The sequence below is a fragment of the Lissotriton helveticus genome, chromosome 2_2, assembly GCF_964261635.1.
Source record: "Lissotriton helveticus chromosome 2_2, aLisHel1.1, whole genome shotgun sequence".
In the NCBI taxonomy this organism is placed as follows: domain Eukaryota; kingdom Metazoa; phylum Chordata; class Amphibia; order Caudata; family Salamandridae; genus Lissotriton; species Lissotriton helveticus.
The window spans coordinates 188,147,165-188,171,781 of NC_136060.1; the positions used below are offsets into that span (position 1 = coordinate 188,147,165).

The 24,617-nt window shown below is 43.8% G+C and overlaps 1 protein-coding gene across 1 annotated transcript in view; it reads left to right on the forward strand.

The window, feature by feature from the left end:
* Positions 1-24,617, forward strand: part of RFC1 (replication factor C subunit 1) — a 711,111-nt gene that overhangs the window by 609,377 nt on the left and 77,117 nt on the right. The window contains exons 17-19 of the mRNA XM_078678327.1: positions 22,874-23,011; positions 23,155-23,250; positions 23,336-23,434. Coding sequence (XP_078534453.1) covers positions 22,874-23,011; positions 23,155-23,250; positions 23,336-23,434 — 333 coding nt within the window. The remainder of the gene's footprint in view (positions 1-22,873; positions 23,012-23,154; positions 23,251-23,335; positions 23,435-24,617) is intronic.

The window sequence follows — 24,617 nt, forward strand, 5'->3', positions numbered from 1 at the left end:
GGTCATTAAAGGTATCATGGAGGGTCTCAAGAGGATCCTTCCTCCACAGGGTCCACCGTCCTCAACATGGAATCTCAACATTGTACTTACAAGCCTCGAGGGCCCTCCTTTGGAGCCCCTCCACTCCTGCCTCCTTTAATTCCTCTCTTGAAAGGTGGCCTCTCTTGTTGTTATCACTTCATTTAGGCTTGTCAGTGAGCTACAGGCATTAACCCTGGAAGAACGTTTCTTCCCAGTACATAGTGATATGGTTGTTCTACGTACCAATCCCAAATTTCTCCCTAAGGTGGTATCTCTCTTCCACCTAAGATTTCCGCTACTAAGTTTACTAATGATTTAGCTTTGAACCGCTCTAAACTGGCCAATTGTATTGCCACAGCAAACACCCTGGTTGAAGATTGGATCATGGGGGCTATGGATCTCATTACTCATGTGGTTGATAAGGTAGTTTGTAGAGCTAGGCCTGCAGCGGACTGGGTCAATGATGAACTAGTCTTGCTTAAAAAGCAATGTAAATGATCTGAGCGTATGTGGTGCAAGGATTTTGCTGAGGCTAGCAAAGTTCAGTATGGCCAGTCTTAAAATTGATCATAGTGCGCATGAAAAAAGTAAGGCGGGCATTCTACACTAATAAAATTGAAGGGGCCCAGAATTCATCTTGGGAAATTTTTACCATTGTAAAATCGATCTTTTTTTAAACCATGTCACAGACCATAGTCCTCCTTCTGAGGAAAGATGCAATGTCTGCTAGATTTTATAGAGACAAAGTATCATCTTTGTATTGTTCCTTCCCTGAGAGTTATAGAAATGCTCCTTGTCTTCTGATCTGGTTTGAACCTTCACTGTTCTGGTTTGAACCTTCACAGGAGGATTCTCATCCAACAAATCAAACCGTAAGACTTACAATCTCTGTTGCATCCTTTTAAATCTGGCTCTCCCCTTGATGTGGCCACTCCTGCTATTCTGGAATAGGGAGCTGAGGAGGGCCCCAATCGTTAGAAGCACGCCTCAGTGGTGCCGCTTCGGAAGAAGCCTTCTCTAGTAAATAAGCACAATCCCGGTGGGTTTTCTTGATCGGTTTATTCCTGGTCCAATTCATGTACAGTAACCTCCAGCAGCTTCCCAAGAATGACTCCATTCCACAGCATCATCACCTACCTCATTTCAGTTCTACATTCCACACATCTGACTCCTTTTAATATTTTAGGGAAAGAGATCTTAGCAACAATCCATAGATAAATAAATAACATCACAGATACAAAAAATACATACAAAAAAACAAACCTCATTCTTCAAAGAACACCTCTTTCAAAAACTTCACAACATTGCTGGTAGTGATCTGTCTTATCAGACGGAATACTAAGCTCATTCTTCACCATCAGGTTTTACTCCTCGTTTAACTGACCAAGATCTTTTCAGTCACCTACTATAAGTCTCATCAATCCCTCATACTCTTTCTCACTCTCAGTAGCCTCCTTTCACTCATCTTGTCCAAGTGCAAGTTCACCATAAACACAAATCACTTGATCTTCCTCTATCCGCCTACAAGAAACATCCTCCACTGGCATTCTTGACAAGAAACATCCTCCACGGGCATTCTTGACAAACAGTTAACAATCGCATTCTTTTTTCCCTGCACATATTCTACAACAAAATTGTAGCCTATTACAGACAACAACCACCTTGAAATACGAGGCATCACACTTCCTTCCAAACCCCAACCACATTAAAAGATACGTACAAGTGGCTTATGATTGGTTTTCAGCACAAACGGCAAGCCCCACAAATAGTACCTGAAATGGTTCATTCCCCATCAACAGGCTAAAGCCTCCTTTTCAATGGCAGAATATGACTGTTCTGCACCTTATAGCTGTCATGACGCGAACCCAATAATTATTTCACCCTCCTGCATCAAAACTGCCCCAAGTCCAACATTACTAGCATCAGTAGGTACAATAGTTTTTCTGCTAGTCTCAAAATGACCCAATGTCGGTGCATTAGCAAGGAATTGTTTTACACTTATAAATGCATCTTCACGTGCAGGAACCCACTCACATGCATTTAATTTCTTTAGCAGCACCCTCATAGGTTCTATCACATTTGCAAAATGTGGCACAAGTTTCAAAAAGTATTCAGCAAGCCCTAAAAAAGATTTCAACTGTTCTTTGTTGATGGGCAGAGGAACATCCTCTATTGCCTTTATGATACTTTTCTTTGGTCTTATGTCATCAACAGATATTTAACGTCCCGAATAGTTCACTTGTTGCAACTTTAACTGGCATTTTCCTTCTTTATGGTTAGTCCATGACTTTGCATCCTTTTTAAAACCTCTTCCAACAACATATCATGGTCCACAAACGATTTTCCTACCACCATAATGTTGTCTTGAAAGCATAACACCCTTTGCATTCCCTCAAAAATGCTTTCCAGAATCCTTTGAAAAACAGCAGAAGCTGACACCAATCCGAACGGCATTCTGCAATATCGGAACGCTCCTAACGGCATAACAAAATAAGTTAATGGGCGAGATTCAGGGTGTAAATTTACTTGATGGTATACCGACGACATGTCCAAACCACTAAACACACTACCACCCCCCATCATGCTCAGCATTTTACTAATATTTGGTAACGGCTGCCTATCCATCCACCCGTATACTTTTGAGACCTTTCAAGTCAATGCATAGACAGATCTTATTTCCTTCATTTGGGGCGACCACAATGGTGGACAACTACTCTGATGATTTGATCGACTCAATGATGTTTTCACCAGGGCCGGACTGGCCGTTGCGGGCACCGGGCAATCTCCCAGTGCGCCGCAAGGGTGGGGACTGGTTTTGGGACCCTGGGAGGCGTTTTTGATACAGGGCTGTTTATGCATAGCTGCAAAATCGGCCTTGCAACAAAAATTGGCTGAAAACCGGCCCCGGCAAAGAGCTCGGTCGCTCCCCCAACCTCCCCCCGGGGGCAGCCGGCTGAGCACTTTGCTGGGACACCGGTTTTGGTTCCCAGTCCGGCCCTGGTTTTCACTCAATAGCTTATTTAATTCTTGTTGGAGTGGTTCTCTCATCATATATGGCATTGTTCTCACCTTGTGCGCAACAGGTTTAGCATGCTTTTGAGAATATTACGGTGCGTAAACTTCTTCATCATACCCAACTTCTCAGAAAAAACTTGAAGAAATCTTCCTATAAGAGTTTCCCCCAACTCATTGCCTACAATGCCGCATTTCACAATTGCACTCTCATCTACCGGTTCTACCACCATGACTGGTTCTTGGCATTTGTATCAAGCATGATGTTTAAGTCCCTCTGGTGGTGCCAGCCTAAAAGATCTGAACCTTTGTTGGTTACATAGATTTTCCCATGCACCCATATCTATATCCATCCATTGCATTCCTAAGATGTTAATTTTCTTGCCACCATACCCAACAGCTCTCATATCAGATTGTTGCAAATCTTTCATTTGAGCACCCAATTCCTTTTGATAGGTCTCCTTAGATATCAGGGTAAACAAACTTCCGGAATTAGCTAATAATTTGACCTTTGTCACTCCAAGAAAAATCTCACAATGTGGTTTTTCCAATATTCCTTTACTTTCATCTCTTATATTTACTTCATTTGTACAGATGCTCTCTTGAAGAGCAGGGCTCTCCACTTCATTTATGGTCAAGATTATTTCCACATGATCCACACCCTGATCTTCAATCATTTTGACAATCGTGTTTGGTATTTTCCCCTTCGATCTACAGACTTTTGCCAAGTGCCCTCGCTTTCCACATGATCTACAGGTTACGTTTCTTCCCCCACAAGCAAAACTAGAATTTGAGTCCTGGACACCCACACCTATAACAGGTTGCAGTTCTCCGTTCTTTAAATCTTGGGGCTGGAGACTCTCCACTCCCAACAGATTTCTTAAAGTTTTCCTTCTTGACTTCTTTTACTTCAATCGCTAGTCCCTTTTCCATAATCTTTGTAATACTTTTCCCGTGTCCATCTCCTTCATCCACACTGCTGTGTGCTCCATATTCCTTGCAATTTGTATGGATTCTTCTAGACTAGGATCTTTTGTTAGTAACTTTTCTTTTACCCTTTGGTTGTTTGTGCATCTCACTATTTTGTCCCTTACCAAAGAATCAACTAAATTTTGATAATCACAAGTGACTGCTAAACCACGCAAGGAAGCTATATGTCACGATATCCTCATGTTGCCCTTGTACTCTGCAGAAAAACGTATGCTTCTCAAAAACTAAATTCACCTTGGGTGTGAAGTGTTTTTCAACATTTGTAGTGACATGTTATACAAGTTCATTGTTTGACCATTCCCCTTGCCAACGAAATTTTGGGCAAATAGTCATTAATCATTCTACCTTCTACACCTGAATGGTGCAAAAAAATAGCTTGTTTGCATATGGGACCATATTTATCCCCTCCAATGGCCAACAAATAAGTGAAGAACATATTTTTCATTCGCTTCCAAAGATTTGTAGGCTCATCGGGGACAGGTAGAAAACTTGGAGGTGCTGCCATACTTTGTTCAGACATACCTGTAAATAATAGTAAATTAACAAACCAAAACAATCAACAGAAAAATCCAATATAACAGGCTAAAATAAGAAGTTAAAATAACTAACTAAAACAACTATCCAAAGTAATAAATTAAAATAATTATTTAAAATAATGAGCCAAAATAACAATGTTTGATTTTGTTCGACAGTGTATTCTTTTGTTTTTTGTGTTAGGAAAGTATGTCTTCTATTTCTATGTGTTTCTCTTCTTCTATCTCTTCCAGGCACCTCTGTCTCTTCCTATCTCTTCCTCAGGAACAGCACTAGCATCCAGTAAGAAAATGTTTTCTTTTTCCCAATATTTCAATTTTCACGTTAACACGCCTTAAACGTGTTGACAGCTACAATTGGAAAGATCGAGGCGCGGAGATGAAACGCGCTGAGAATGGCTCTATTTTCTTTTCCTTTAGCGCAAACTCTGTGTAAGCAGCTGCACGCGAAACCACAGGGCGTCTCTCAAAGAGCGCATGGCGGGCTCGTGTGAGGAAAGTTACACGGATCTATTCATGCACTCAGCGGCAGACTCATGTGAGAAAGGCGCATGGCACCCATGCACGGAGCTGTTCAGGCACAGTTAATGGCATGCACTCAAGTGTTCTGTAGCCTAGTAACACTGTTGTTCAACAAGTGGGTTTATCCCTATGCATGGCTCGATATCTCCTCATCGTAAAACAAAGTTTTAAGTCAAAACTAAACAGCAAGTAAGGAACAGCAGTAAAACTTGCAGTTTGGTGCCCATAACGTCTGATAAATCTTCCAAATTACTTTGTAGTTCTATTTTACAATAAATAGCGGCGTTCCAGAGGTGGAGCTTATGTTACCTTTACTGCCCTCTGTGCAGGACCAACTTGTCGCCACAATTTGTAGTAAATAAGCACAAACCAGGTGGGTTTTCTTGATCGGTTTATTCCTGGTCCAGTTAATGTACAGTAACCTCCAGCTGATTCCCTATAATAACCCACTCCTAGAGCTCTCTTCAACTCTCCATCCCACAGCATCTTTGCCTACCTCTTTTCAGTTCTACATTCTACACCTACGTTAGACCCATCAAAACCTGAGAACTTTAGACCTATCTCACTTCACCCATTTTTCGCTAAGGTCGTGGAATCATTTTTCAATTCTCAATGTTTGTTGAGACCAGGGACCTACTGCAGAGTGCACAGTCGGGTTTCCGTCCTCCATACATTACAAAGTGTGCTCTGTTGCTGTCCTCTGAATCTATGTGCCATATTCTTGACTGAGGTGACACAGAAGCGTTATTGCTGCTCGACCTGAACCTTTGACGCCGTGCCCCACAACGTTCTATTGGAGCGGTCTAGGAGCTACGGTGTCGGTTATGAGGCCCTGCGGTGGCTTGCGTCCTTTCTGCAGGGTCACACTTTTCAGGTCCTGCAGAAACCTTTTTATTCTGGGATCTTGCAACTGCAGCAGGTGGTAACACAGGGCTTATCCCTGGGCTCTATTTTATTTAATCTCTATATACGTCCCCTGGCAGATATCATCGAGCGGTATGGTTTTGACATCATATCATATGCAGATGATACTCAGATCATTGGCACCCAGTCTCAGAATGCGGTTGTAGCTTTTTTGAGGGCATACTTGTCCATGGTGGCCCTATGGATTGCCTGAAATTAAACACGGGCAAGACTGAAATTCCTATTCTGGGGGCTCCGGCTTCTATTTGGACTCCCGACCAGTGGCCACCATCACTTGGTTCCCCTCCAGTGCTGAAGTCAAAGGTCAAGAATCTGGGCATCCTTTTTGACACAAGACTGACATTTGACAACCAGATCACTGCCTTAGCAGACAAAAACTTTGGGATGTTGAAATCCCTTAAAATGATCATTGAACTCTTGTCTGAAGCCACAAGAAAAACAGTAATCCAGGCTCTTATCTCTAGGCTGGATTATTGTAGCATCCTGTATCTGGGTGCCTCTCAAGCCCGTCTTATGAGGCTCCAACAGAATTCTGCGTCTCTTACTGCTGAACCTGCCCAGCCAGGCATCATTGGGCTCAGTCTTGCAGAAATTGCTATGGCTGCTGATGAAGAAGCATGTCTTTTAAGGCTCCTTGTTATTGTTACAGGGCCTTTAATAAAGCTGGTTCCAGATATCTCCATCAGTTTATTAAACCCTACCTAACTTCAAGGTGTTTGAGGTCTTCAGGATCCTTGCTGGCAGAGTTTCCTACTGTCTGGAAAGTTCGAACTGGAGGCAGTTCTTTTAGGTTTCTTGCCTCCAAGCTGCTGAACTCTCTTCTGCTGTATCTTCGACAAGCTAAAATAGAGCTTCTGTTTCATAAAGAGCTTAAAACATGGCTCCTTAGGTAGCTTTTTTCTTTTTAGGCCTTGTTCAGTTTGGCAGCTAGTTCGCATTAACACGGGAACACTTCAGTGGAAGTAGCCTTGGGCTTTATACATGTTTTATTATTATTCTTACCGTAACCAATCTATTGAACTTCTTGTGTTTTTTCCACAATTCGATTCTGTTGCAGAACAAGTTCTCCATACTTTGGATGTAAAGTGAGCCCTTATGTACTACTTTGATAGAACTAAACCATTTAGAAAGACACAGCGACTCTGTCGCTTTCTCTACACCTTGCAAAGGGCAGGCTTTAGCCAAGTCAGGCATTGCTAATAGTATGGTCCAATGCATCCAGACATGCTGTGCTAAAGCTAAGGGGATTTTACCCACTCTTCCTAGAGCCCACTCCGCTCAGAAGAAGGGAGACTCTATGGCCTTCCTGGGGAACCTCCCAAAAGCTCACATATGCAAAGCAGCTACCTGGGCCACACCACACCCTTTCACAAAAAATTACTGTGTGGTTGTACTAGCTCGCCAACAAGCCAATTTTGGTTAGGCAGTGCTTTGTGCACTTTTTCAATCCACTTCAACATCCACTGGCTAGCCACCGCTTTTTGGGAGGACTGCTTTACAGTGTATGCACAGCATGTGTATGTACAGCCATACTTGCCTCAAACGGAAAATGTTACTTTCCACGTAAGCATCTGTTTGTGTCATGTAGTGCTGTACATTTACATGCGCCCACCCTCCTCGCCGTCTGTAATCGCCTTTACTTTCTTACTTGTTTTCCTATTTTGCGTGGATAACTCATTGTATTTTGCTTCGCTTCACATTCCATCCTCACCCGCCGTGTGGGAAAATGATCTAACAATGGAGTCAATGACCCTGTGCATTACCAACAAGAGAAGTCATTGTACCTCATGGCTCAAAAGATTTCTTTGAAGAAAAATGACTTGCACACATCTGATCCCAGCACCAGATGGCAGAAGTATGCACAGCATGTGAATCTACAGCACTACATTTTACGAACAGATGCTTACAGGGTAAGTAACATTTTTCTTATGAAGATTTTGTGACTTTGTTTTCTTTAAAATGTACAGGGAAGCCCTTTCTCATCCCAATGCAAAGCCACACTCCTGCTTCTGAAGATTGTGATGTTGCTTGAGTAGCAAATGGGTTGCCCTTTACTTTTCAGCGAAAACTGAAAGTCACAAAATCTTGACATAAACTAAGAATAAAGGGGCAGATGTTTCTCCTAAGGGTCACCAGTTAAGATGTATCCTTAATGGAGGTATGTGTCTTATTTCTATTTTACTTCCTTCCTGTCATCTTCAGAAATAACTGGAAAAATACCAGCCCTCGTAAAGTGTAGTTATTGATTTCATGAAACATTGAGTAGTTTTATAGGTTAGCTATGCTGGGTAGTGCACTTCAAATAATAGACTTTAGAACAAGCACTAACAAGCATTGAAATTAACTTGTAGATATGACTGTGGAATAGAAAAAGTCATTGCAAAGATCTTGAATGTCCACTAGAAATGGTAAACAATGATTATTAAGAAGTGTACGTGTATGGCATAAATGAGAACTGTATCTAGATCAGCCCATCTATACAAGCGCGATGGCCCGGCATGGAGGAAGACTGATTGTGGAAGCTCCCACGAGACCAATGGCAACTTTAAAGCAACCATGGTTTTATAACAACAACTTGTCAAACCCTAAAGGACAGAGAGGGTTGGGAGCTGCAGTTCCAAAATGCTGAATTTCCAGGAAATTAATGCAGACAATAGTAGGTGGCTGCAATACTCAAACACAATTTTACTTGTACAAGATCGACATTTTACTAAATAAATATGGCCTGAGATTCCTTTTTTACAGTTGATTTGAATACTTTTACAATTTGAACATTATTATAGGAAAAAGAAATTACCAATAGTCGAATCCACAAAGTGTACATTTGTCAAAGCATATTGTGCTCAAATGTGAAAAAAAGCTACATTTATTTGGTACAACATACAAAAACACACAATTGACTGTTTGAAATTCACCAGTCCTATCATTCAGAACGCCAGAGCGATGGAATTACAACTAACGCTCTTGGTACACAAATGAGGGGTCCTAGGAAATCTAATATGGGCTTGAATTTCCAGGAAAGTCATCAGAGTAGATCACTACAAAAGCAAGAAGTGCAAATTGGGGTTAACCAGAACAAAAGGTCCTGTTACAGGTCCCTTTACGGAGCGTTGTACTACTCCCATCAAGAGACCTTTGTGCCTCTCAACAGTGGAATTCAGAATCAAGTCTCCTTGAAACATACGTCTCCTTCAACAAGTAAGGGCAAGAGATCTGCCATAAAAAATCTACACTGTTGACTGTTTTGTCAACTGTAACTGTTAATTCAAAACCATCAACTATAAAGCTATTGATGACTTCCATCTTATCGAATAACTCCAGGCTCACCATCGACGCAAAATAACTAGGCCTGGACGGAGTTTGAAGAGTTCTACTTGGAGGAATTCTGTGAAGTTGTGAAAAAACTCTGCCGAGTTCCGCAAGCGGCAGAGGGAGGTAAGTTGTGCTGTTTTTTAGTGCCGGGAGTTTGTCCTGTGCTGTAAACATCGCAAACAGCACCACGTGCAGCACAAGAGGGCACTGCTTCTTTCTGCTGCTTGATTAGATGTTCTACTCGAGTAGCAGCTTCTTCAACGCCAGCTGTAGCAACCGGGCTCGAATTCCGGTGTTGAGAAATCTCGCCCGGAGGTGGTCTAGCATATGATGTTTCTCGCTCACACTTGGTAACTTAATGTAAGAGGGCCTCGCGAGAGGAAAAACTCTGCTCCTTGCCGCTTTGCAGAGTTATTAGGAACTCCACGTGGAGTGAGCAAATCTCAAGAGCGGAATTTTAGGCCGAGGCCTAAAAATAGCCTATTGTCAACAAATAATGCACTGTTGACGAAGGCACTGCATCTTTCCAATCTAAGTTCAGTGGCAATATTTGTCCTTGCACCTAATCCATCAACTCCAGCAACTTTGATGACCATATTGTCCACTTTGTATGTAATGACAAAAATTCCTTCCACAATACCACTTCTGCAGCTTGTTTCATCAATAAGAATAGTCTCCGGTGCTACTTGCACAACTTTTGGATGAGACTTCCTGTTCATTTGCAGGGTACATTGATCATGATAGAGAAAGTTGGTTATGTATTTTCAGATTACAACAGGGGTCTCCAACCTTTTCTGTAATGAGAGCTACTTCTGAGCAGTGAAAATCATTGAACGGCCAAGTAACGTGTGCATTGTTACCAGACACCCCCTCACCCAGCTTCATTGACTTAAACCTAATGTCCATGCAGCCCGATACTATGGTTTGAACAAAATGTTGACTATCATTACAACATGCTATCTGAATCTGCCTCCTGCACAAGTAGTACCTCATGACCTCCATATCCATTATGTCCTTGCCGACTCAGCTAACAAGCATTTGCAATGTAATAGGTCTCGCATTAGGAAAGTTTGAGCTATTGGTATTGTAAATGAAAAATTTTGTATTTATGTGTTGGTTTTGAAAATAGCTACATTAATAGCTTTGTCATTTACAATTCGAATAGTTTTACCTTTCGCAAATGTGACACCTATAGCATTTGTAATGCAATATGTGTTCTATTTATGTGACTTAGATGTATTGATATTAAATAACAATGGTTTTTATTTTTTTAAATAATTAATACTTAAATTAACTTTTGTGAAGATTATGTTCAATGTATTTTATTGTGACGAAAATCCAAGAACAGAAGTGAAATATTAACATCTTTTTGTGACATTTGTAATAAAGCTTGAAACATTGAGAGAACATATTTGAACAAGTTGTTGAATGGTTGCACAGTTGATGCTGTGGTGGCGCTGAGTGATGTTGTGGTGGCGACGAGTGATGCTGTGGCGTTCAGTGATGCTGTGGTAGCTCATAGTGTTGTTGTGCCCCTGAGTGATGCTGTGGTGGTGCGATAGATAGATAGAGTGAGTGCGATAGAGAGATCGAGGGAGGGCGATGGATAGATAGAGGAAGGGCGATGGAGGGAGGGAGGGCGATAGAGGGAGGGAGGGCGATAGAGGGAGGGAGGGCGATAGAGGGAGGGAGGGCGATAGAGGGAGGGAGGGCGATAGAGGGAGGGAGGGCAATAGAGTGAGGGAGGGTTATAGAGGGAGGGCGATAGATAGATAGAGGGAGGGCGATAGAGTTAGGGAGGGCGATAGAGTGAGGGAGGGCGATAGAGTGAGGGAGGGCGGTAGAGTGAGGGAGGGCGGTAGAGTGAGGGAGGGCGGTAGAGTGAGGGAGGGCGATAGATAGAGGGAGGGCAATAGATAGAGTGAGGGAGGGCGATAGATAGAGGGAGGGCGATAGATAGATAGATAGTGAGGGAGGGCGATAGATAGATAGATAGATAGAGGGAGGGCGATAGAGTGAGTGAGGGCGGTAGAGTGGTAGAGTGAGGGCGGTAGAGTGAGGGCGGTAGAGTGAGGGCGGTAGGGTGGTAGAGTGAGGGTGATAGCATGAGGGCGGTAGAGTGAGGGCGGTAGAGTGGTAGAGTGAGGGTGGTAGAGTGAGAGTGGTAGAGTGAGGGCGGTAGAGTGAGGGCGGTAGAGTGGTAGAGTGAGGGCGGTAGAGTGGTAGAGTGAGGGCGGTAGATGGTAGAGTGAGGGCGGTAGAGTGGTAGAGCGAGGGCGGTAGAGTAGTAGAGTGAGGGTGGTAGAGAGGATGGTAGAGTGAGGGCGGGGGGGCGGATACCAAAAGGGTTTCAATTCACATGGCACACTTTCAGTTCAGGGGCACGCTTTCAGTTCAGAAGTGACAGTGTTGATCTGGGAGGTCCAAACAGAGATTTGCACGCTTTTAAGGCATAAATTCGACTATGTATAGGAGCATAGCAAAAATAGCAAAAATACCAGAGCACAGAGAGTGAGGCTGCTCATACCCAGTGGATTTAGGAATCCGTTCCATAAAAAAAAACAAGCAGCTATTGTAAGTCTACATCAGTCATAGACCGATTGTCCATCTAATTAGAAAGTCAGAGGAACATAATGATAAAAAAGTTACTTATTATGTAAAAATGGCAAACCCGGTGGAAAGATACTAAAATTTTACAGAATTGAGAGTCTGGCCTTAAAGTGATCATGGGATGGTACTTTACACCAGATAAGGTCTGTTGAATATTCTGACACACCACTAAGTTGTTGGAGCAGCTGCGGGGAGACAGAACGCTATTACATACTTGGTGGGCATGTCCCAGAATTAAATATTTCTTGAAGGAGGTTCTCGCAGTCTTCAAGGACTTGCTGTGGGTTTCCATACCAGACAGTCCTAGGTATGTGACCTTAAGAGAGGGGGAGCGGATTGGGAGAGGTGCCTGCTGGGAAACACGAGCTTCGACCAAGCACATGTGAGCTAGAGATTCTTGGAAAGAATTGCAATGTATCAGCTGGTAGCCCATGTTGCCAAAGACAGGGACAGATTTTTAAAGACATGACAGCCCATGTTGTCCTTCATAGAGGGAGTTTATTGGGAAGTAATGAGTTTCCCTTAAGCTAATGGCCTTTAGAATATTTTGTACTTCAATTGATGGTTTCAACCTGCACACCATATTTGAATATTAATCAATATGGTTCAAAGTGAAAAGTGAATCAATGCGTGCTGCTTCGTGTGGGATCTGCCACTGTCCCTTGAGAACAAATCACTGAAAGGAGTATGGAGAAAACTCCATACCCGATAAAACCGCACAGCCAAAAGCCCCTAAGGTTTCACCAAAATAGTTAATCTACTGTGCTTAAAAACTGACGTAAAATTTATAACCAGAGTCAAATAGGTTATTGCATTTCATCAAATGTATTCACCAACAATCACTGCTCAACGCAAAACTAGATGTGATGCATAATTAACAAATGAAATCAACTTAGTACAATTTGTCAATGTCGAGTGAATCACACTTTTGTAATGACCCCATGACCACAGTGCATTTCGGATAACACCATTGTTCAGGGGAAAAAATACGCTGAAAATGAAATCTTCAGTGGCCTCCTGCCGGAACAACAGGAAAAACAGACTAAATGTCTTAAATTACAATCCACGCTCCATTTTATACAAATGAAATGACATCACTTTTCGCAGGCATATTCAACTAGCCAAACACCGAGACGTGTGTGAAAGAAAAAAGTATATGAACAGAAGTGCCCTGCACATGGTGCCATGAGTTCAACACAGCTGCAGCCGTGACGTGTGTAACACAGTCTAAATTCTCGTAACCATGCATGATATGAAAGTGTATTAACCCGTGCGGCGATGTGTGGCGCACAAATGCCCCGCATGAAGTACGTGAAGAAGAATCATGGTGGTTTTGGCCGGGCATGCTGCCCGCGCCACCCTTGCATGCACTAATTTACTAGTTGTTTACTCAGTCATTAAATGTTGCATACCTCGTGACTACGAGAACTGACGTAAGCCTAAGCAGGAGGCTTCCAGGTCTATCGGACTGCTCCGGTCCACCTATCATGAAAATGACTTAAAATTATCCTCCGCAATGCAATAAACTCATAAAATTATAGCAGTGAAGTGACCGGGTATCTTACCTCAGTCACGTGTTGCAAGTGAGCAATTGAGAGTCTATCTGGCACAATCTGGATGGATAACAAAAGTGACAAAAACAAAAATGTACTACCGCCGCCGGCCCGAAAACCGGAAGTTTGGAAACGTGAAGCCGGTTGTGGGGCGGGACTTCCGCCTTCTGCGGGAAGCCCGCGCCCACGGAGTGCCTGGTAGAGAGCAGCAGTGGTGACGCGGAGCTCCCATGAGTGAGGGAAACCCCGCGTGTGCCAGGTGATGCGGCAGAGATGACACCAGGGGCGTCCTGAGCGTGACTAAGCCTGTAGCCCGGTGAGTGGGGCTTAGTTGTGGGGGGGTGTGTGTCTGTCTGTCTGTGTGTGTCTGTCTGTGTGTGTGTGTGTCTGTCTGTGTGTGTGTGTGTGTGTGCGCGCGCACACAATTGCAGGAGGCTGACTTAGTTGTACCATGGCTTGGGATGTTTGTGTGTGTGTGTGTGTGTGCGCGTGCGAGAGAAAGTTTGCAGGAGGCTGAGAGATTGCAGGAGGCTGACTTGCCTTAGAAGTGGGACAGGAGATGTGCACGGCGCGTGACTGCGTGCGCGTACACCTGCTGAAATTGCCGAGGGCTCTGCGTGCGTACCCATCCCCTGTCCCACTTTCAGAGCAAGTCGCTAACAATAGAGGCTTCGCTGGACAGCAGCTCGACCTAAATAGGAGAGGTATTTTACTACCTAGAACCAGCAGATTATGGTGGCTCATCACAGATGGAAATCCAACCAGACCCAAGTCCATGAAAAAAGTAATGAAGGATTTCTGTAGGAAAGGACCTCCACACACCCAACTCGTCATTGCCAGGCACCTCTAATAGACTTAGGAAGAGTTTGCAAAGCCACTTTCTGGATTTACCAGATTGGATTTGGCCCAAAGTACACCATCAGATGCTGGTAACAGTGGCAATAAAGGTGATGGCAATTCTGAACAACAAGACAGTAATGATACAATTTTCAACAAGACCCTGTTTAGGATGCGTGCAGCTCAGCTTCAGCTTCCTCTCTGACGTTTAAGCTGAAGAAGAGATACAAGGTGCCAGACACAACTCTAACAGGCCTACTAAATCCGACTGACTCCGTTATCTCAGCCACAGCTTAAAGACACTCAGGAAACTCAGTTTCTCCATGTGTAGTTCCCACAGACCAAGAGGTTCAATACATGGGGTAACACATTTGAAATGTTTCTGCAACAGCAGTCAAAATAGCAAGTGCCATCTTTTACTCAATCAATCAACATTAGCTTTATTTCGACAGCTCGTGTCATAAAAGCAAAAGAACAAACAAGCGAAGAAAATGATTAAAAGATGTAAAAAGATAAACAATTCATAAGATACATGCCACGATGTACATGCAGATTCTTCCTTCTGCTGGAACATGGCCTTTGCAACATACAGACTGTTGTGATTGTCATAACCAGGTCAGTTGTGCAGTGACCGCTTTAATTGCTCAGTACTAATACTAAGACCAGCAAAATGTTAGAATTGAGTCTGGTTTATATGCCTTGGAATAAAATAATACCTGCCTGTCATGGTCAAGTTAAAAGTAATTCATCATACTCATACATCCTTATAGTAAACAGGTTAAAATTAATTTAAAAAACTATCTAGGTATTTTCAGTTGTTAGAGAATGCTAGAGCCGTAATGCCCAACAATCGTGTGCCGTGGTTGTTGCCTTACAGACCCTTTTGTTTTAAAGCTGGTGTAGTGGCCAGCTTGTCTGCTATATGCAATAAAGTGCTTGTGCGTCGCCTCTGGTAATGTAGAAGTTTCCGTAGGTAAAAGTGCTTAGGGCTTAGGGCCTGGGGCCAGTTAGGTGCTGGGGGCCGACCCGCTGCCTTCTACAATTCTTCTCTTTTGGACCTTTCTCCTAATGCCCCACATGTGGCTTAGAAACGTAGCCACTGCACCGATAATAAGAGATCTAGTGTCCGATATAAGGATATGCAAGGCATGCCAATAGTTCCGTGTGCTCATTTGCTGACAAATGGGTTTTATCCAGTTTGATTTTGGGTGTGTGTAAGCTGGGCATGCGAACAGCACGTGAGCAATGGACTCCACGGGGGCCTTGCATCCTGAGCAATTACATGTGCTTGGTTCATTTGTATGCCACTTAGCTGATACCTCGTTGACAGGGATGGTACCAAACCTACATTGTATGTAGAGTTTCCTATCCGGGGGGACCTGAACTAAGTCAAGGTAAGGTTCCATTAATCTGACCTGTTTGTGCTGTTGGAAGTCTATAAAAAGTTTCCCCTGGTCAGGCCTGATGGAATCTTTTGTGCAACCCATTCCCAGTAGTGTCGCTTTACTGTGTCTTTTTGGGAGCAGGGGTGAGTCATACTTTTCCCATACTTCCCGAAGCCCTACGTCGGACATCAGCTTACTTACATTTCTTATCCACCCCACCTTGTTACAGGTATGCAAACGGATAACTTCTGTCAGGGCTTCAGGTGTTTGGTCTCAACAGTGAGATTTTGGTGCTAATTCATGTTATCGTTCTTCGTGTCATCTGTTAAGTCTAGCAGGGGAGTAAACCTGTTGCTGCATTGAAGTGCTGGGTCAAGCTGGAGTCTTCTTATTAAAAAAAAAGAACGCAAACAAATTGCTAAACAACCATCGGCATGAATTGTACTTGAACCATGATTGTGATACAGTTTATTCAGCCCTGAAGAAGTCCAGTAACGGACGAAACGCGTTGGCTATCTGGCTTTCTGCTTTTTAAAAAAAAGAAAACTGAATTGAAGCGAAGATCCTTTGTTTGCTGTTTCTTTGGGAAAACAATTAAATACTTTGTACTTACTAAGATCATTATTTTGCAAAATTCAAACAATAAATTGAACTCTTGAGGGGTGCAGACCAAATTTTGTGTGAATGTTGTTAAGTGAGTAGGGCTCTCTCTATTCCCTGTTAGGACCGTATAGGGATTACGCTCCTGGTACTAGCACCTTCTGTACAGACTAAAGTGTGGTATTCTAATAGTGGTGCAGGCGGTTTTGCCTTAATCCCTAAAATTGTTGCTGTTAAACTTTGAAGATAATCCCTTTGGTAGATGACCTCCAGTCCATCAATCAAGAAGAATAGGTGCATCAATAGATATAGATTATGTATATTTCCACCTGCCACTACTTTGCAGCACCATAAATACCTGTGTTTTATAGTGGATGGTCCTCACCATCAATCCAAGCAATCCCTGCAGGTGTTATTTCTAGGGGCGAACAGCTATACAGATATTCTGAAGACTTATCTGTTCCCAGAGAGAGGAGAAAAACGAATATGTGGTTCAAGATATACACAAGGACTCTGGTTACAATCCAGAATAACAAAATTTTACTTGGGTAATGTCCTCAGGCATTCTTTTGAGACCCTTCCAAAAACAATTAGACATGCAGTGGAAACAGATCTTGAGCCAATGGGACAAATGTATTTAAGGACCATTGGTCCCATTGGCTTGAGATTTGTTTCCACTTCGTGTCTAACGATCATGAAGATTAAATAGGCCACAACTTTAGTGGATGACCAAAGAAACAATATATGCTGGCAGGACCTTTATGAAATACCACCTCAATTCCATCTGACACCAGATACCTCATTCAAAAGCTGGTTTAGCGCATGTTCAAAAACAGTCTGCAAGCAGCCTTTCCCCTACTGAAGAATAAAAGCAGTTCATAAACATACTAGAGCCAAGGGCAATCAGACTGGCCCTGAGCGCCTTCCTGCTGCTGATCTCTCACTAGGATGTCAGAATAAGGTCAGACAATTTGACACCTCTGTCCTACATACAGACCAAATCAAAACAGTTGCCACAAGAAGCTCAACTGCTTTGCAGCTGAGTGGTGCACCACAAGATCAGTCTAACGATGCAACACATTCCAAGATTGAGAACAAGATGGCTGTCTCCTTAAATTATAGTTTTAATCATGTAGACTGCCACAATGGAGGCTGGGCCCAAGACATCTAAAATAGGTATTTCAAAATAGGGTACATGTCCTTTCGATTCTTTTGCCACTCAAGGGAATGACAAGTACCTAAGCTATGGAAGCACGTGGTGGTATCCCAAATCCAAAGGAGAAACATTTGCGATATTAAGGTTCAAGGATATTTACTTGCACTTCTCCCTCATCCGGCTGGTCCCAAGGGTGTTTCAGAAGTTAAAGAAGGATCCATGTACACTGTGCCCAGTATGTGCCAGGCAATTTCGGTTCACAGAGCTTTGGAATCTTTCAATAGTCACCAATCCAGTTCTAACCAGATCTATACCTTCTTTCCAATAATCAAAGACTGGTGCGTTACCACAATCTAGCTTCTCTGCACCTATCTGCAAGACTGCTATGGAACTAAAGAACAAGTTACTTACCTTCAGCACTGTCTTATCTGGAAGAGACTCTATCTAGCTGCAGAATCTTTACCTTTAAGTATCCCCAGGCACCAGACTGGATCTGTAAGCATGCAGGACCGAACAGACGAAGTTCCCGTCTTGACAGACCTGACTGTCCAGACAGTAATGTTTTGTTTGTCTGCAGCTATGCCCACATTGCTGCCTGACAGATGTCCAGGAGAGGACTTTGAGAGAAAGTTGGTCCTGCAACGCTTAAATGCCGAGGTGGCAGATACGTAACCCTTGACTGTGCCCAAGTGCAGTGTCCTGCTGGGTCAAAGACAGTGCAAACAAGAGAACTTTTGATAGAGGTGCATATAAGGGGTAGACATTGTGAGCGGCACACCGAGTCCAGCTTTTCCCAACTTATACTGTCTTTGTGGATGGATGTCTGACTGCCAAAATAACATCGGAGTTCATGAGGAAGCTCGAAGACTGTTGGGTGTGCAGGTTTGGGTACAGGATCCTGCCCTTGTTTCAACAGAAGATCTCCCCTGAAGAGGCAGCCTGATCAGAGGACCGATGACGTGTGCTCAACAGCTCAGGATACCAGCTGCCCAATATGAAGTCACAAAAAGTAATTGGGCCTGGTTTTTCTGATCTTTTTGAGCACTCTAGGCAGGAGTGGTATTGGCAGAAAAGCATATAGGAGACTGGAGCTCCACTCTGGCTTCTCTAAGCGAGAGTCGCCTTGGAAACTCCAGCGCGCAGAACTGCTCAAAGTGTGCGATCTCAATGTTGGTGAACAGATCTATTTAAGGCTCTCCCCACGGCTGAGAAAGACCTCGGTCCACTGATCCAGTAGCGGTTTCTCAGCCACCACTGTAGATCCTTTGTAGTTCCCTCTGAGTTCTGGACCAAGACAGAGATTCTTCTGATGCTGTACCCACTGGGCCTTCAGGTCCCACTGCAGAGCCTGTATATGCTAGCAGGCATGAGACACCAGCAGGACGGCAGCCATGAGAGCCAACAGCCTCACAGTCAGGCTCACCAAAAATCCAGGATAGAGGCTGATACATTTCTATCTTAGGTCTCAAAAAGCCACAGAGACCGAGCGATGCAACTGGGGAACCACACACCCACTTTGGGTGGGAAAGAAAGCCCTCACACACCGACCTAGTCAGTGTCATGCTTCATCATCGGGCCCCACCAAAAGAGGCCGAGTGCCTCTTTGGTGTGCTACGACGCCAGAAGACTGCGGAGCTGGTTGTGTGAAAAGGGCGTGCAAAGGTAATGGATTGGTTAATTCAGAATTAAAGTTAGACTGACTAACTTTAATTCTGAATTAACCAATCCATTACCTTTGGCAAAAAATTCAGACACATAACCCCTTTTAACCGTGTCCTAGGGATCTATCATTAAAATATTTTTGCAGATACCCTTTAGGCACTTTTACTTTTATACCTCACTGCACGCCCTTTTCACACAACCAGCTCCGCAGTCTTCTGGCGTCGTAGCACACCAAAGAGGCACTCGGCCTCTTTTGGTGGGGCCCGATGATGAAGCATGACACTGACTAGGTCGGTGTGTGAGGGCTTTCTTATCCACCCAAAGTGGGTGTGTGATTCCCCAGTTGCATCGCTCCGTCTCTGTGGCTTTTTGAGACCTATTTAACCTCTCTTTTTTTGTTTATACGTACTAACCGGGGACTAAGAGTGTTCCTTAATCTCCCTGCCTCTCCTATTGTTGTTTTACATTTCTATCTTAGCCTGAATATCCTAGACTCGACGCTCGGGAGGGTAGGCCCGAAGCTGCTCTTAGTCCAGAACAGCTTTGATGAAAGAGGGCATTGGAAAGGGAGACATGTTTGACTTCAGTAGGTTGATATTGAACCCCAGCGAGTGCAGGAGGTTTGTGGTAGTCTGAAGCTGGGAGACAACCTTCTACAAATACCAGTCATCACAGTAGGGGAAGATGGAAATACCTAACCTCCTCAGATGAGCTGCGACCACCACAATCACCCTGGTGAACACTCGAGGGGTGCTGGCCGAAGAGGGGGGCATAGTAAGCTGAAAATGCTGTTGGCCCACTGTGAACTGCAGATTGCATCCGTGGGCCAACAGGACAGTGATGTGGAAATAAGCATCCTGCAAGTGCAACATTACCTTCCAGTCTTCCAGATCCAGCGCATACAACACATGTGCATGTGTGAGCATCATTTTGAATGTCATTTTCTTCAAGAAGTTGAGAAGGCGCATTTAGAGAATAGGACGGATTTCTCTGTCTTTTTTGGGTGCCAGAAATTAGTGGGAATAACAACCAGGACCCTTTCTAAAGCTCCCTTGGCCTCTTCATAGCTTCTTTGACCAAGAGAGCCTGCACTACTTAACAGAGCAAGGAGAGATGGTCCTCTTATCAGCCAGTCATAAATGGGTTGGATTGGCGGTCTGGGCGATCTGTAGTACAGATCAGTTTGATGTTACTGTCCTCCAGTGGAGGAGGTGATGGTATATCCTGCCTCCCACTTGATGGCCTGAGGGCGGACTAAAGAGGTTTAAAGGGAGCGGCTGCTGGGGAAGTGGTGGACTGACCTAACTGCTGGCTGACTGTCCCACACGGTGGCTGGGAAGGTGTTGACATGGTTGGAGACCCCTTCTGTAGCCACGAAAGGGACAGAAGGCAGATTGAGGTGAACGAGGGGCCACAGACTACCCCAAGGACCTGACAGTAGCTCTGCTGTTCTTGAAGCGCAGGAGCGCTGAATCCACCTTGTCTTTAAATAGGCGAGAGTCATAAAAGTGCTTGTCCAATGAGGGAAGTCTGCACATCCCCTGAAAAGAATTGATGTTCTCAGCCAGCTGTGGGCTGCAAGACCACCATGAGGAAATCGATTTACCTATACCTAGCGAGTGGGCCGGGTCAAATCCACATCGGATGGACAACTTTGCTGCAAGTGCGTGAGAGGGTAATGGCCTGGGGCTCCTCTGGGACCATAGGCTGCACAACCGAATCCCAGTGTATGTGAATAATGGCTCAATAGGCATGCAGTGTTTACTGACTGCAGTGCCAGGCTGGTGGAAGAGAACATTCTGCTACCAAAGGTGTTCATCATCTTTGATACCCTTTTCGGTGGAGTGGTAGGGAAAGGGCCAGGGTGAATATGAGATTGAGACCTGGACCACCAAGCTCTCCGGTGGTGGGTGCTGGGCAAGGAAACGGTGTTCCCCAGGAGTGGGGCGATGGATGCGGGCAGTTGTCCTGTTCAGAGAAGCCCCTATGCGGGGCTTGGACCAGGCCCCAAAGACATCTGTAAGGCTTCATTAAATGGGAGAAAGGGCTCTGAGGGGGAAACTTCAGCAGAAGCCCTTCTGTCAGAACATTAGTTTCAACTGCCACTGAGGGCAGGTTATGGTCTAGGGTCTCAGTCATACTATGCACCACCATAGCAAAAAGAGGCTCCCTCCTCGGTAGCCACAGTAGGAGGTGAAACCAGGGTAGTGTCAGGTGAAGTGTCGAACCCACTGGCCTCACTGAGTTCTTAATACCAGTTGTCTTCCTCAACTGGTTCTTCTCTATAAGGGTCCATAGACCGCTCTCTAATGTCTCCCTCTCCAGGCCTACCCATTAAATGAGGCACACGCTCCGCTCCATAAAGGATGTCCTCGTTCTGGGATGGATGTGGCGTTATACAAGACCCATCCTGCTCCGAGTCGGAGTCCAGTATGGGGGTGGGGGGGGTTGGCATTGGAGTGGGTGCCAAGGAAGGCCTTGGTCTCGCTGACAGCTCTGCTCTGGATCCACCCACGGATCCTTGGGGCCCAATTAGGGTCAAGGGCAAATCTACCTCGCTAGTTCCAGTAGGAGCTTCTCCCCGGAAGGAACTCCAGAGGGGTCATACCTCCCAAAAATGAGGCGCATGGCCTCAAAACATTTCTTCAGTTGGGGGGAGGTTGGGAAGCACTTAGCTGACCCAGGTTCAGGCGCCGTTGACTTGCAGGATGACTTCTACGGATACCTGGAATGTTGAAGAGCACTTGGATTTTGTCTACTCCTTATGCTTGTGGTGCCTTGAGCATCGTGGAGTTGGGCGTCGAGGAGCTTGAGGGAGCTCTCGCTCAGCCCCTTCAGGCGCGGTAGACCTCACACGCCTTCGAGACGTGTCCCAGCTCCAGGCACCACATGCACCAAGTGGGGGGCTGTCACCAACATTTTCAGATGACATGCTCCATATGGTTTGAAACCAGCCGGTTTCTTGGGTGACATCCTCAGCCCAGGAGATGAAATCTCAAAAACGTCGACAAAAACCAAACAAATTCAGCCAATAAGAGACTGAGGGGTACCTCAATCTAGATCAGCGCTAACTGGTGCTGAAAGGAAAGAATTGATGTCAGCATGCCGAGGTTTGGCCTATATAGGTCCTGTGTCACTTCCAGTGCGGACGATGCCAGTGACGCAGAACGGAACAGCGCCACCTATCAGCATGCAGAGGTACTACTCGAAAATCTTCCGAATCCAGTCTGACGCCTGCTTCCTACATTCTTTGGACCTCATAAATGTTTTAATGGATTGAACAAAAATGTTGCAAAGCACAGATTAACTATTTGTTTTTTACGGAAGCTTTACCAAAAGTGTGTTTTGTCAAAACTTGGTATAACAAGTAGGGGCAAAGCTTGCATCTCCATGCCAAAGCTCGGCGTCCTCTTAAAAAAAAAAAACATTTTTTACATTGTATTTATATTTTATCTTAGTATCCAAGAAGACATATACACTGTTATCGCCTCTTAACTTTTAAACACAGAAGTTTGATTACCTTTATTTGCTTATTGATCAAAGGTGTACTGCAATAAACTTGCGGAATGTACCATCAGCATAACATAACATGTATTTGCAAAGTGTGTCTTCACCCATAAAAGTATCTTGGCACTGATATAACAAATGATTGTTACCCAACTCAGTCGTACCATAGAAAAACGTGCATGGGAGATTATTTTTATTCTGTTGACAAGAACTGCAAACGCATTTTATTTTTCCATTTTCCATTTTTAGGAATTAATTGGTCTCATCAAGCATTCCAAGATCCCCATAATATGCATGTGTAATGATCGAAACCATCAAAAAATCCGCTCCCTTGCAAACTACTGCTTTGATCTTCGTTTTCAAAGGCCTCGAGTGGAACAGATTAAGGTAGGAGTTTAGCCAGTGTTTGCTTCCTTGCTAAACTCTATTTTGCAAGTCTTTTAACAGTTTTGAAATGGTGCCACATTGTTTTCCTGCAGCATCTGACGCTTGCTTTGATAATTTTTTTAGTGGTTATTTGTTTCCCACAGGGTGCAATGATGACAATTGCTTTTAAGGAAGGATTAAAGATCCCACCACCTGCTATGAATGAAATCATTTTGGGAGCAAATCAGGATGTTCGTCAGGTCAGTGACTCAGAAAACTGTTAATTTATGTTCCCCTTTATGAGTACTAATATACCACTAAAGTATTTTTGTGATTGTTTTGTAGGTGTTACATAACCTTAGTATGTGGTGTGCAAGAAATAAAGCGATGACGTACGACGAGGCCAAAGGCAATGCCAACAGTGCTAGAAAGGATATAAAAATGGTAAGAGGGTTCCCACTTAGCAAATGTAGCATGACAATAATATGTACATAAAATAACACATTCTTACTTGTTTGAATTGGCGACACACACTATTTTTTAAGTGTTTGATCATTTCTCGTTCTTTTTATACTAATTAATGATTTTGAGGAGTCTGTTATGGAGTACGATGGTGGGTCCCTTGTAAATAGTGCTTCTGAGCTAGTTTTAATGCATGTGTAATTTTTTATCATCATGATTATTGCCAGCATTATGATATTTTTTGAAGTAGTGGTCGTGACTTAAGAAATGCTTGGGTTCACCATTGCAAAATATCTTATTTGCAGTAGTCAACAGTTCAAAGAGGCTGTAGACCATAGCATAATACGTGTTGGGAACTGTATAGGACAAAACCTGCTCACATGCAAGGAGAACGTCTTATTAGTATTATACTACAGTGCTGTATGCTGTTTGTGGTCTATTGATTAGGGAGGTATAATGTTTAGATATTCACTAATAAACAGCAAAGTCAAACTTCTGAATTATTACATTATGAATCTAGTTATAACCTTTCACCAATTATACAGTTATACCTGGTTAAATTCACAAAGAATGTATAATAACGCACACTTTAAAGTGCTCCTGCCAGGTTTAAGAAAATATTTACAAACTACTCAAATGAACATTAAAGTTGAGCATCTGTAAAATGGCTGAATGATACATATGCAACAATATACCAATGCTGTACTACAACATATACATGTGGATGCGAACCTATAATCTATGCGACTTAGAAATGTATCTACTATGGTAGAAATTAACATATGTACTATGACAGAAATGAACAAAAGTTGCCCCAAAAAAATATGGGATCCCCTCAGTGCGCAATCCACTGTACCCTCGTTGGTATTCTTTCGCACACGTTCATCATCCTCTGCATATCAAAAAAAATAGGAAAACTCTCTATCTTAGATCGAGCAGGCATTACTGGCAGCCTTCAGGCCTAGCCGTGTCGGTTTACTTCCACTCCATTGCACATCATCGAGTCTTCTGCCGATGGAACGGACTCCGTTCCAATTCTGTCCTCTGTACCACTCTAAAAGTATATTAACTCACTCATCTGCATAAAGTCTACAACTACCGAGCAGGAGGAGGTCGAAGTGTCAGCAACAGAAGAGGAGCAAACACTCTTCATCCAAGATTCAGA